Below are 15415 nucleotides of genomic sequence, written 5' to 3'. Positions count from 1 at the left end.
GAGCACATTTTTTTTTCTTAATTGTTCAAAATTAACAAAGTACCCCTTGGTGGTGTGAAAGTAAAGGTTGGAAGTATCTTATAATATCAATAATATTATTAATAAAACTTCATAAAGTCACTTTTTAATATAAGTTTGATCTTTTACTGTGCCACAATTTCATTAACTAATTCATTAGTTCATTAAAATTAGCCTGAAAAAGGAGGCAAGTATTATGTTTAATTATAAATAAATTATTAGGATTACAGGTCATGATTAATTAATTACATACAAAAATTTAGCACCGATTTTTCATACAAATACAGAGTTGATCATCTTCCTGTTTCATCCACCACTGCAGCCTTGACAGCCAAAGGAATCTTATACAACAGCTCTAGAAAATAGACTGTATGCGTTTCACCCTGAGCACAGGATGTCATTGACTGCCCCCTTTTAAGCATTTTCATTTCATGCATTTTCATCAACTAGGCTTTAAGGCATTTCTATACAAGTGCCTGACATTTTTGTACCGCGCTCCATCTTCCGTCTTTCATGCAGCTCGTTGTTTTAAAAGTCAAATTTTATTTCGGAGTCCCTTTGAAAATATGGATTAATTTCAAGGAATTCTGTGTTTCCTATTGGAACTCCTTCTGTACTAAAGTAGTGTTCACTCTGCTTGTCTTTCAGGTCAGTTTCTGTGGGTGAACAGTTCTGCCTTCGGAGGGCCCTGGGTGCTGAGTCCGTGGCTTTGGGGAGGCCAAGGTCTGTGCAGCCTGGACATGGCTGTGCTGCTTCACCCAAAGCAGAGCGGCCAATTCACCATTTGGCTCATAGAGCGAGACAAGCCACCCGTGGCCCTTTTTTCCACTGACACTCTGCCACGCATCACAGGGTAAGACTTTTATTCAAGCACAATAGTCTTTTCAGAGAGTTGGGCTGAATTCTTGCTGGTCAACGTGATCGAAAAATCGCTTCACAGAATGTCTTTCTTGGTGATGGTGGTTCCTGCTACACATCCATCACAATTTATTTGCTGAGGAAATTGTGATTTGACGAGGGGGGTTATGTGCACATGCATGCATGCAGCCCAGTCAAGACAACCTGAATGAATTTTGTATAAAGCTTGAATGGAAAATGACTTCTTCAACAAAAGCTGGAGAATGGTTCAAGACAGAGAGGAGCTGGTTGTTATACTGTGCATATGTCAAACTGTCAGGGAGCTATACTATGTTCGTTTCCTCTAGTTTCTCTGTTTGCATCTTCACAACAAGACTTGAAAGCATAGATGTACAGTTACAGAAGACGGTGCCTATTTTTTTCCACGACATCAATGAACCATTGACCCATACGCTGAAGAACTACAATAGTACCCAGTCCTAAGCTACGATCACGAGTTCAAGCAGCCACTACCAATGAAAAGTCTATAATCACATTCAAGTCTATACAAGTTTCTATGACTGTTTTTACAAAACAAAAATACAAAACAAATGGCCATTGAACACACATTGCCAGTTAAACCAGGTAAAACTATGACCAATCAGGGACTCGGATTTCAATTCAGTTTCATTTATGTAGCCCAATATCACAAAAAAATGTCCTCATTGGACTTCATGCCGGTTATAATGTACAGAAGCAGAAGGTCGGTCATGAAATATAAACAAGAGCTAATTGCTAAACTAAACAGACTAAATAAAACCGGTTTGCCCTGCCCATAGACCATCTTTTCCAGTGAGGAAAAACTCCAAAAAAACCTGATTCAGGAAAAAAAGGGATGCCCACATGAAGGAGAGATTTTCTCCCAGGACGGACAGGAGATTTACCAGAACTATTAAAGAAGAATTATCTTATCTAACTCTACAACTACATATTTGGATAGAGTTCAGCCGGATAGGACTGGGGACAGGTGGGCGAGGTCCAAGATGAGCCAGAGGCGCGGTCCACGGCCAAGAACAGGAGCACAGACGATCCACCTGGAATCTGAAATCTCTCCTGCTGTCCTGGAAGGGAAAGAGGAGCAACATGCGAATCACACTGCACAAAAAAGAAGTACAGATAACTAAAAATAATACATTATAAAGAATGGAGGACAGGTGAAGTAAATGAGAATGGAGAACAGAACTCCATTTTTCGTTGTCAGTGAAAGCTGTGCATACGACAAATAAAATCTCTTGAATCTTGAATCTTGATATGGATAAAAATGATGATAGAAAATTTGAAATTTTTAGCAAATCAGTGTTAATCTAGACCAGGGATTAGCAAACTTTCTTACTTATGGGCCACAAAGGGTATTAAAATTTGACAAAAGGAGCAGATTTGTGGGTTTTTTGGTAATTCACCTCGTGGAAAAAACAAAACAAAAAAAAAAACACGGCATCTGGATGAAAATAACTTTAAAACAGAATATTTAGGAATTCCTATTTCAAAACTGCGGATTTTGTTCTCATTTTAGTGCCATTTTCCCCAATGGGTTGATGTCTCTCAGAGAAAAACTCAAACTCAGAGAAAAGCTGTGTTCATGTGGCGCTGGAATGACTGTCCGATTTGCAAAAAAACAACAAATACAGAATGACTTTCTGTGCCTGAACAAAGGTCAATTTATATGTATCATCTGTGGGGAGACACTTGAACTACAAGGAAAAAAAAAACAAAAACGTTAATACAGGTAAAAAATCATTTAGTACAGTTCGGCAGGCCAGATTAAATAGTTTACCGGGCTACATGTGGCCCCCGGGCCGTAGTTTGACCACCCCAGTCTAGACTTGTGAGAGCTAAAACGGAGGGAATCGACCGCCAGACCCGGTTGATCAAACCAACTTCTCTCTGCTGAGTTCCCTGGAGAATTTGGTAGTGATGTCTGGATGGAGTGCCTTTTAATTGAAAGTTGATCACGAAGGAGAAATTTAATCCTTTCTGTTTGTTTGCAGCCAAAATGATACGACATAAAGTCTTTCATATATCGCAATGAAGCTGTGAAAGCTTTATTTGAGAGCAAGGTTCACAAGATTTTGTGCCAATCCTTTAAAATGTAAGTGGTGCACATGCATTAATAAACAATAGGAGAAGAACCCCTACCTGCTTGACCAATGTGAACACAATGGCCAAACTGCAGGGATGTAAAAGATAATAGATACATATGGAAAAATTGATGGGACAGCGGGAGTACCACCAGTATTGGTTAGGGATGTAAAAAAAGTAAAGTATCGAAAATTGATCGAGCAACTGCAGTACCGTTTGAAAACCAAAGATATTAACAAGATATGTTAGTTCAAAGGTATAAAATTAATCAAGACGTGAATAATCGATTTCTGGCAAACTGCAGTTTCTCTTTCTTTTATTTTTCTACTGTCTTTGTCTCTTTATGTACATGCGAGGCAAACAAAAAGACGTCCAATCATACACTTGCTTCTTCCAATGGAACACATTTCTCTGTCAAATGCTGTGCATTACTATTTATAGCTTTAAATCCCATATGAGTGAGAAATATCTAGATTTTTTTCATAAAAGAATCAGACTGTATTGCCAAAAAGTTAGTTGAATCCTTTGTGTAGTGATTTGTGGACCGTGTATCAAGAGGTGTGTCGATTCATGTGAGAGGGAAGATACACCTACTGAACGGGCATTGAAGAATCAGCATTTTCTTGAACGCACCTAATATTATTCTTGAACACAGATTAAAAATGTTAGCCAACTTAGAAAAGTTTCCGATGACCATGAATCCGGCTTATCAGAAGCCTTGAACAGTGAGGCTGTGAGCACTGTTGGGCAGATGTGCCAGTTAAGCCGACATTGACTTGCTCAGTCTACAACACACGGAGCCTCAGCACGGTTCCTGAGGGAATTTGTTACCCTCATAAATACTGACTGGGAAATGGGTCGAGCTTCACAGGCAGGTGTCATTCACCCACAGAAGCTAAGGCTCATTTAAAGGAACTGACATTGGGAAAAGTTAAAGCTCAAATGAAGGGAAAGGGCAGATTGTTACATTTTTACAAATCTTTCTGTAACTATAAATGGTGTTATTAATTCAATTCAACCGGGGCCCCCGAATTAGTGTGAAAGTTCAATGTCTACAAAGCAATATCTTCTGCACATTTATAGGAGTTCATAGACATGAGCAAATGTTCAATAAACTTGTTCAGTAGACATAGACAATCGACCAAAAAAATAGACAGTGAATGTGAAAACATATTTTTGGCACAAATGGAACCCCATACGGCCTAACTTCAACCAGACTCCGCCTTCATTGGCTCTCAGGTATATTGAGTTTGTGAGCCCTGATCTACAGTATGTGGAACACCTTCTACATACTGTACAATGCAATGTGCTTAGCATAATCATAATATATATATAGGTTATATATATGTAAAAAGTCATAAAACGCAATAGACTAAAATAAGCAAAAATCAAAAGATGGACATAACCTGCAAATAAATAATTTAAGTCGACAGTTGTTGAAATAAAGCGTAGATTATATTTCATCTTTAGTTCAGTCGAGTGTCTGAGTCCTCAGAATAAAAATGTATTGAGTTCTTTAAAAGTGTAAACCGTGAATCATGGGTTAGAGTTAAATACCTACTCAAAGTGAAGGAAGCCACATGTACGCCAGCTTCTTGGCAATTTGTTGATCAATTTGGATAAATGACGTGCCTATTAATCTATTAAGGTCAGAATCATCAAAAGAAAATGCCAGATTTATCATTGAGATGCCAGTGAGGATGCAGGCAGGAGTAAACGCAAACACTATTTATCGAGTCAATAAATAAACATTTCTGCACTTTGTTCACACTTTGATTTCCGACGTGATTTCAGAAATTACTAGCATTTAGAACTAGCTTTTTTTTATTAAAGCATCTCTCTTTTTACTCCAGAACAACTAAAATGAGACAGGGTTTTGAGTTGTGATGTCTTCTGGAGGTTTTTTGGAATTAATCTATGAATTACTTATTTAGGCTTTATCCAAATAAACTTATGATACGCATTTTTAGTCTCTGATTTAAATTAATGCAAATAAATAAACAGACTGTCCTGATTATAAGCCATGTACTAGGACCAGTGCTGACTTTGATGGTTTTGGATGACCTGTTTGATCGCTGCTTCAGTCCAACTCCATAGACAGTACATGAAAACTGGACTGAGTGTTTTTGGCTCATTTTTTCAGTTTTTCTGGCTAATTTGACATCTAGCTAATTTTTTTAGCATTATGCTAGCTGTTTTAGCAAAATTAGACATTTTTGTGCAGCTACTATGGCATTTAGCTAATACTTTAGCAAGCTTTCGGCTTCAGCATTTGGGAGATTTTTCTCTTTTTTTTTTGGTACTTTTTGACCTTATTTAAAACTGTATTACAAACACGAGTCAAATGCTGAGCTCCTTTCTTTGCATTTGTCTCTGTGGCTTTTCCATTTAACCCTTTCAATCAATCTAATTAAAAATAATAAAAAAAAATAAAACCTTGTGTAATCCCAAAAATATTTGTAATTTTATCTGAATTAGCATTTGTGTTGTGCAGGTTAACATACAGAGCATCGCTCTGAATGCTCTTTTACGATATCTCCTCCTGCTATTGTGTGAAATCTGCGCCATGCTTCATGCAGCCCCTGTCTTTTTAAGTGTTGGTTTGTGGGAAAGAGTGTGCATGGAAATTTTCCTGTGTGTTTACTTGGACCTTATGCTGCAGCGTCTTCTTCTTAAGGGAGGAAAGCGTGGACCTGCTCATTACGTGTGTGACGAATTAGACCGTGCATTGTGTGTGCTCTCATTTGTAGTCGGAGGCTGCAAACCACCCACACTATCTCCACCGGCTGGAGGCTCGCTCAGGCACACTCACATCCACATTTCTCTTCTTATGGGAGGCACTCAAATTGTAAAAAAAGGGAAGGCAAAAAAGAAAAAACAAAAGGAAGAAGAGCCACTCACAGACACTAAAAGAGCCAGTCAGGATGCTAATTAGCAGCCTGAAACTGAGGGCTGTGTTTCCATGTGTTTGCCCAATTCAGATGTCAAGGTGTTTAACGAAGGGCTAGCCAAACAGAAAACACGGATGTTGGCCTTTTATTTTTAACAAGGTCCTTTAAAACGATGGAAATTTCAGACTATTTTAAATGACGTAAATGTCAACGTTTTATTCTCCAATCTTTGCTTCAAGACCCACTCCGATCATCTTTTGTTTTATTTTCAAAGTGTTCCCAGTGGTCTTTTAATTATGTTTATGCTATTTTTAGCCAAAATCCAAAAACCTGTATCTTTTCTTAGGACATAGTTTCTGCAGAGCGACAGGGGTTAATTCGAAAATTTACTGCTAAGTTAAAGTGGAGACAGTAGTGGAGAGTAAGTCCACTATCTTACAGCCCCTCACAACCCCAAGCTAACATCACTGCGGTAACAAAAATGGTGAGCAATGTCGGAATTATCCAGCCGTACAGTTTTGATCCAGCCAGATAAGAAAACCAAAGATGGATCTAGTCGTCTACTAATGGATGCATCAGAATGGAGTGGAGCAGGGAAGTGTGGCCCCGTTTTCTTCGTAACATATATGATCTTTTTCAAACTGCATTTTTTTGTCTGATACTGATTCACAGCAATTTAAACAAAGAAATACTCAGAAATCTGAATTTGAGCTTAATTTTCTATTTGATTTGAAATGATTTAATTCAAGCAATCAAACCAAGAATAATGCATGTGCAATACAATCAACAAAGGTTTACAAAATTACATAGATATGTCAGACGTAGGATAACTAAGCATCAAATGAAAGATTGCTTGAAAGGGAGTGGGGGAAGCGAACTTGTATAATTTCACCGCAGCTCTACTTTACTATTTCCTTTACATGAAATATCAATGTTCGGTTCATAACTTAAAATCAGATATTTATACCTTACCAATAGAGATTCAGACCGTTAAGAATCCCTATAAGTATTTACTGAATTTCCCCACGGGGATAAATAAAGTTGATCTTGAATCTTGAAGTAACAATAAATCATATGACCATGTAAGTAGACACAACACTATCTCAGACTTTATAAAATTTGCAGATTAATATATATATATATATATATATATATATATATATATATATGTATGTATGTTATTTTTCACTGATATAAACTGAGTATCAAGCATCGAAATAGTCACTCAATGATTGGTTCTTCTTCAGAGCCATAGTGGTCAGCTCTCTTTCTTATAGAAATACTACTTGTTTTTCAGTCATTTTGCAATAATTGACGTTTTTTGTCACTTGAATACGATGATAGGTAGGAGAGCTTTTGACACGCTTGTGATCTCTGACCCGAAGCTGAAAAATAAATTAATAAATAAAGCTTAATTTGTTCTCCATAATGAGAAAAATGCCACAAAAACATGCCAAAAAAAAACTCAATTTTCATCAGAGTGGGTCTTCTTTTATTTTTAGGTGTAGACCTCATTTGATTATTTGAAATAATAGGTTTCCAGGAATAATTTATCAAAACATCTCCAAGCTTCATTAAATGGTCATTAAAATCACTGGTGGGATCAGATTCAAAGGAACGATTCGTTTTGCTGTGTTTTGTTGTGTATTGGTAACCGTCTCCACCCACAGTGTTATCTTTCATCTGAAACCAAGCTAGCAAACGCAGGGACATGATGCCATCTGCAAGGCTACTCGAGTGCCCAAAGATACCCCCCTCTCCTTAATTGATATTGACCCTGAGGGCAACTGCTATTTAGTTGTTGATAGCAGGTGTTAGAGCTTAGGTATTAAAGAGAGACAGGAAGTCCTCCGTGTGGGACCTTTTCCTGACCCGGCCCAAAGTTCAAGAGCTGCTAGAGAATCCGACATAAGTGGCCTGATCAATGCTTAAGAACTTTGTCACCGACACTGTCTGTGCCTGCAGCTTTGCTTCACTTCAGTCTCCAGCCTCTTACTTGATTGCTAAAGACAAACAGACAAGGAGGCAGGGGGCTTTCTGGCCTTTGATTGAGGGGAAAGGTGAGACTGAGAAGTTGGACAGTGAAGCAGTGAGTTACTCCACCCTCAAGGTGAAAATAACACGCAAGCTCCTGGGGTTCTGGTTTCCTGATTGAGGCAAGTTTCAATGATGAAAGAAACAGCAGCGGGCACAGTTCAACAGGTAACCACTGGGTGGGTTTATGAAAAGGTCAAGTCTGGACTATTAGCCCCCGTACCTATTTTTGAATACATGAATACTTAAATACATGTAAAAACTATAGTTTCAAGCCATTTCTATTGACTCAGATGTTTGATTTCTCATCCATTCACAGAAACTGCCAAATTCTTCCCTGACCAGGGTGGGCAGATATGACCTTATGTCCCCATGACCATAGTCATAGGGTCATGTCTGACCTGCATGGTCAGATATGACCTTATGTCCCCATGACCATAGTCATCCTGGTCATAGGGTCATCCTTATTTGGGTTTTTTAAGGCAACCCAGCTACCATACAGCCTGACCAGGTCACCAGTCTGTTGCAGGGTGGCTTAATTACATGAACATCCATCAAAACTATTCCAGAGACAATATTTTTTTACCCTTCCCAACAGAGTGTTCATCTCGTATTTCTACCTTTTAACATTTTTTTTTCTGTACTATTAGCCTTTTAGGATGAAAAATCCAACAACAAGGCAATGACCGCGGTGTTAAATAACAGACTACAAATCTGCCCCATACAAACTAATGGCTTTCTTCACCACTTGTTCTGTCCATCTCTCATTCGTATTCAGTTTGTTGCAACCCAGCCAGAAAAACAAATACACTAGATGTTGTGCAAGAGTCCTGTGTTACTTACTGAATATTTCTACAGGAGAACATGAGGATTTTAAAACCTTTTTGGTCTTGTGGTGATGAGATGAATATGTTTGGATTTTTAAGTTAATAATTCTTCACGAGAAAAATGTTTTTTGAATAGTGAAATATTGTGTGAGATTGTGTTAACAGTGACAATCAGTTCCTTTAATAGAGCCATATAAAAAGTGAACACTTCTCAATGTTAGTTGAAAAAAACATTGCTCTCAATGTTCTAAGTTCTGAAGTACTTTTAAGCAACGTTCATACCGCCTTCGCCAACGCCAGCACATGTCTGCCAACTACAGTGTGAAGAGGATTGGTGCAAAATGCTGAACTGGTAAATCTTGTTTCAGGCATTTTTTTTCGCACCTCTATGCCATTATATCAAAGACTTTAAATGTATTAATTAATTTTAAAACAATTTGCACTTCCATGAATTGAAAGTAACTGCATCCTTACATCACTACCAAATCCAAGTCTCTGATTGGTCAAAGTTCAGCCTGGTTTAACTTTCAATGCACGTTCAATGGCAGCACGTTTTGAACGTAGAGCCCAAAAACAGTCGTAGAAACTTCCGAAGTGATAAGTGAAAAGAAGCGTTTTAAAAACTGAAGCCACGCATTTACACACGTTTACATAGACTTTTCACTGGAAGGGGCCAGAGAGGGTGGTGTGACCGTAGTTTGAGAGGCAGGTGTGTCTGAATTTTAAAGACACCACCTATGGGCTGAGAGATAAGATAAAAAAATACCCAATTAAGGCTGGTGTTCAGGTACTGTCCTGAAACCTGTGACATTGCTTCATCAAAAAAGGAAAATTTTCACGTCTAAAACACTTTTTTTTGTTTGTTTGTTTTTGGCAAATATAGCAATTACTCTAGAAAATGTAGGACTTTTAAATGGAACCTACTGATGCTTTTGTTTGGTTTGCAAATGCAGGTGCAGTATCCGTTCTCCATCCATACATGTTTACACATAAAAGGCCACTGGATGAACTTTTGCTAACATCTCTGCATCGTAATGAATGACATCCCTTCTCCAGCTCTTTAATGCAGTGTCTACTTGCTGTGTTTATTATTATATGGTGTCCCACCCTATCATTTGCGCATAAACATACATTAAGCAATAACTTCCTTTACATTCCATCTTTCAAACGGCTCCAGTTTCAGTGCACATTAATGGCATGACGCTCAATGAAATGAGTTTCTAGATATCAAGACCTCGGAAGCGTTGGTGTGGAAAGAGGTTTGATATCATTTAAAGCACAGCAGTGGATCAGTTTCATCCTAAAACTGATCAATAACTAGAGTAATGCGGGGGAAGAAGGGTCTCCAAGGAAGCCAAAGTTAACACTAAACTTTAAAGTTCTTTAGGAACATTATGGCAAGTGATAAATGATACAATATACCCTCCTACACAAGCCTGTATAAGAATAAAAAAAGGAAAGTCTGAGCCTTTATAAAATGTTCAGTGTAATCAGTCATATATGTATATATATATATATATATATTTATATACTGTTTATGTCCACGGACTCGTACTGGTCAGTTGGTAATGTCTCGTCGAAGAAATAATTATAACATCTGTTTTTTCTTAAGAGTCATAAAAAATCTATTTTGAAAGATAACCAGATTTTCTAAGCTACACCTTAGATCACAGTGCAATGAAACCCTCACAGGTTGACAGGTCCGCGGTCACAGAGTTGGGAACAGCTTTACTGTGAATTGTCTTGTAGCTGTAATATTAAGCAGCCCAGTCTCAGTAAAATGCGTACAAATGCCACGATTTGGGAAATACCGTGTATAATATACACCAAAATCGGTTTTTGTGTGCATATAATACGCGCGGTCCCAAACCTGTTAAAATGTGTTTTCCACGTTTGACACGTCCCCTGGTGGAGGCGTGAGCATCACAGACAGCCCCACAAACGATCAATTTGCTTTTCTAACCCTAACCATAACCGTGATCCTAACCTTAACCAGGAACGACGTAATTAAGAAAAGAGCCGGAGGATTTCTGACCACGTGATCAAAACGAAACCTAAAAAGCCGTGTATATTGTACGCCGGCGCAACCTATTCTCTACCATTGCGTATCAGATGCACGCAAAAACCGTGTTTGCAGTATATTATACACGGTATTTCAGAGTGCAAAGTCGTGGAATATGTACGCATTTTACTGAGAGTGTGTTGTATTAAGATACACGTCTTCTGCCTCCTCTGCTGTTTAAACAAAGAGGTTAAAAAACCTAAATGTGTTCCAAAATGTCAGGCATCATTTAAGGTACTGCTAGAATTGATGACAAATGTGTTTGACTCATTTAGAGAGTTTAATTTAATTGGAAGGTCAAATTAGTTGGACTGAATGAAAAAAGTAATATATTCTGTATACAGTATATATATATATATATATATATATATATATATATATATATATATATATATATATATATACATATATATATATTCTGTGTATATATATATGTGAGACAAATCCCACTAATAAATACTTATATTACTAATAAAAACTTCTAATAAACATCATGAACATGGTGATGTGTTCATTCTATTCTGAGTTAGGCTGCTGAAGCCAGCCTCTAGGGTTCAGCCAGAGGACAGATGAGTTGACGCCAACACAGTATGCTTCTGATGGGATTAAAATGCCCTTCTAAACACGTCTTATGTCAGATGCTTAAATGCACCAAACCACAAACTGTTAACAAAACTTTCAATGTCAATTTAGACCAATAAGATTATGTCCAAATTCGCCTACCACTAAAAGCATATATATTAGGATACAGGACTTACTAATGCCCTGGATTATAACAGGAGTTCAGACACAATTTTCTACATTTTCTATTCTATACACCAAATATGACATTACCAATATCCAGAAGTAAAAACCTAATAACCATTTTCCAAAATATATATTTTTTTAATCTTATGTGCTTGACAATGAAATCTTGAAAGTCTATCAATATAAATCCTAAATTCAATGACTACTGATACACTGTAGCTTTATGCAAAGAATTCTGGGAAATTTTAAGGATGAACAACACAACGCAGTAAATTTGGACACAACCTTGGATTTCTTTTCTGCACTTTAACAAGTCCTTCCTCTGTGAATTTGTTGGAGAAGAGTAAACAGTTAAAAATTGTGCTCAACACCACCTAGTGTGTGGAGTGTGTAATGCAGGAGCATCCTCTGTTCCAGTCTTTGTTTTTGCTGTAGATTTCTATGTGTGAAAGAGCATTCAGAAATCAAAATGTCTTTTCCGGTATAATTGATCAGTTGGTACACTGGAATTTGGCTTTAGTGTAATACGCTGCATTCCCATAAAGAGTGTCCTCCAGCTGTGTTTGTTGAATACCCTAATGAGAGGAGCTCAAGCGCGCAGCAGAGCTGGGCCACCTCTGGAACCTTCCACTGGCAAAGTGCTGCATTCATCCTTGGCAATGATCCGCCACGCTTCACTTAGTGCTCGTCCGATTTGACCCCCCCCACACACCTCTCGTACTGCGGTCGCTGCAGGGCCACAGCTGATGGGAACCCCAGTGTTCCTCGTCTGGGAGTGCTGCCAGTAAGAGGGTTGCAATTTTGAGCGATCATTAAAAGAGGAGGCAGTGGGAGCATGAAGTATGAATTCTGCCTTTTGGTCAACAGCGTTTCTCAAGAAGAGTAGAAGAGAAGCTTCTGCTGTGTGATCTTGTCTTTAATTTATATACTCTCATCCACTTTTAAGTAGTGGAACTCAAAAACCCTGAAAATGGGATCCAAGTTACAGAAGTTTTTAATTAACTTCATGGATTTTCACAAAATGTTAAATCACTTTTTTTTTTTAGTTCTATGGACCTGCTGACTTTCCTGAAGTGTATCGCTGATTTTCACCTGTTAAGGGGCTGTTTTGCAGCAACAGTCTTGGTTTTGGAAACACCGACCATTCCCCTCTGCCTTCCCGACCATTCCCTTCATGAAAACTCTATTAGACATACACGAACCAGACCTGGAATACTACAAACTCCCCCGTGTATCTTGCTTTACATAATAATTGTGTATAAACTTCTTAAAAATACTGATAAACTGCATAATTCTCAACTGATCAAAAGTTTTGAAGAGCTCAAAATTGAATTCAGATAAAGACCCATCAGTCGAGACCCTCAACGGACATCTGCACACATCGACGAATGATAAATGGAAGAAACACTTATGAATTACATTTGTCAAGCATGAATCACGAAAGACTAAAATTACATACTATGTGGACAATGCACACATTTTTTACAGTCACAACTGCCCCTAACAGGTGGATATGAGCCTTCTACAGGCAAAAGTAGACAAAACTGTACACACAAAGGTGGCCCACACAACATTTTGAGTTCAAAGATCACTCTATGATCCAGCAGAGCAAAAAATGTTCACTCATTTTTTTTTTCCTATGGGCATGCTGCGGGTGACAGATCATGCCAAAAACTGAAACTACTCATACTTAGACATTTGGTGCACTTTTAAGAACACAAGATCTTAAATTGTGCTTAGCCATGTTCACACTGGACAAACAGGGAGGGGCTTCTTCTTCTTTGTCTACCATTAACTAGCGGATGTCTGCCACCTACAGTTAGAAGAAGTTTGGTGTGAAGTGTTCAGGCTCTTTTTTGTTTCCCAATGTATAAAAGACTTGATGTCATTGAATTCCAGCTGGGCACAAACCGCAATTATTCATTTTTCTTCTTCGATCAATTGTCAAAAACAGTTCAGAGAATGAATTAATATGGTTAGTGAGGGCATCCTACTGGCACTAGTGCACTAGATAGACTCAGTCCTCTCTACTACCCTCCACCGCCCCAGACGACCCAAAAAACGTGCTGCACCCTCACGTGTGACTGTGGCATTAGAGTTCTTTTGCGTGGACATAGATTTTAAAATGAAGACAGTCACTAAAGCAGTCTTGACATCATGTCATCAGTCCAGTCAGCAGCATGAACAGCGTGTGCTGTTGGAAAGTTTGAAACCTGAAAAAAAAGCAAAAGCAGAGCTGTGAAATGGCGCATGGGAACGCTCAGGCAGCAGCTGCGTGGGGGAATCAAAGGAGGTACTTTTTTTTTTTTTGTCTTGACATGTTGCTTTCCTGTCTCTGTCCTCCCAGTAGCCCTCTTTGCCACGTCCCTGTTTCAAATGTAAATGAGACTTGCTGTAGCCCCACATTGCTTTTTCCGCGCCTTTCATAGCAGTTGTCAGGAACGAGAAAGGAGACGGCGGCATTATTTTCCCTGACAAATACATTCTGTTTTACCACTTTTGCACGGAAAAGGCCCAACTCAAAAGGTCATTCCAAACATGTTGCGGTATCAGATTGGATTTATTTTACTTTTAAAACATTGGTATACATTTTTCAGGAACGGTTGTAAATCTTTAAATCAATTACCATTTAATCAAGTACAAAACAGGGCCGGAGCTACACGGGGCAGGTGGGGCTCACCTTCTGTAAAAGCCCCACCCTCCATTTTTTTAGTCAATAATAGTCCAATTATTGAAAGAGATAAAGGAATCATCAATACAAGCTTCTTTAACACCTAAGAAACAAAATGTCCGCTTGGACTTTTCTGCTCATTTTGACTATAAAAGGTCAGAGAATGTCCTATAAAGAAGTGCTTCACCCCCTTTTTTCAGAAAAGATGGAATTTTTAATATCTGTCAGTATTTCAGAATTTACTCCTTGTCATAAACCTGTAATAACATTTTTTAAGAAAAAAAAACACAATCAAAATTTGATTTTAAGAGTTTTTAGTGGGAAAAACTGCAATTAAACATGATTAACAGGTTCTGCGTGCAAAAAGTTTAAATTTGACTAGTATAAAAAATTTAAAGCAACAACATTTCTGTACGTTTGTCCCTAAATGTGCAAAAACTTTGCATAGAATATAAACTATACTGGCATTTTTTGGTCAACAACCCCAAAATACAGCTCCTAAAATTGTAGCTTTTCTTACCAAAAGTGACTCCTTTGGTCTCCAGATCTTCTGTGAACCTCCAGAGAGGTTTTATAACCCAGAGGGGTCACCTTGCTGACATTTTTCTTCTGTTTTTGCTTTTGTAAAAACACTTTTTGCCCGCTCTGCTCTCTGCAGCTTTTCATCGCTCTGTCTGTTTTCCCAGTAAACAAAGGAAATCCTGGGTGAAATTATCGTAATGACACGATATTGACAATAAAACTCAATGTCTTAGCTTCCAGAAACTGTTGGAATGTGTCATAAAGAGCAAACCGTTCAGAAATAACAGTAATTCAAAGAGCTCCTGTGCAAACGTGGAAGGGGTGACAGTGTTTTAAAGGGCTAAGTATGAAAATAATGAAATCAATGTTTTTAATAGCAATGAAACAGCATTAAGTAAAATATTGAATAAATTGACAAATATCTGTAATTTCTTAAATAAAAAAATATTAGTTTTCATCAAATTAAAATTTTGAGTTGATGGTTTACTCGACTTAAAAATTTAATTTGATACAAAGTAATATTTTAAAATTTAACAAATTACAGAACTTTTGTTAATTGATCCGCTTTTTACAGGGAATGATTCCAAACACATTGTCATGGTAACAAAGTAATAGTTACAAAGAAAAAAAAAAAGGGTATCTGGACCTCAATCCAACAGAAACTCTT

General features: G+C 37.9%; 1 protein-coding gene across 2 annotated transcripts in view; it reads left to right on the top strand.

Annotated features, from left to right (window-relative positions):
- Window positions 1-15415, top strand: part of alk (ALK receptor tyrosine kinase) — a gene marked incomplete in the record, with an annotated part of 583514 nt that overhangs the window by 346895 nt on the left and 221204 nt on the right. For both annotated transcript variants that reach the window (XM_024267526.2, XM_024267517.2), the window contains 1 exon segment: window positions 667-871. In XM_024267526.2, coding sequence (XP_024123294.1) covers window positions 667-871 — 205 coding nt within the window.

This window comes from Oryzias melastigma, linkage group LG22 (genome assembly GCF_002922805.2).
Source record: "Oryzias melastigma strain HK-1 linkage group LG22, ASM292280v2, whole genome shotgun sequence".
Lineage (NCBI taxonomy): Eukaryota > Metazoa > Chordata > Actinopteri > Beloniformes > Adrianichthyidae > Oryzias > Oryzias melastigma.
The sequence above is the reverse complement of the archived record's forward strand: the minus strand, read 5'-3'. Positions and strand labels throughout refer to the sequence as shown.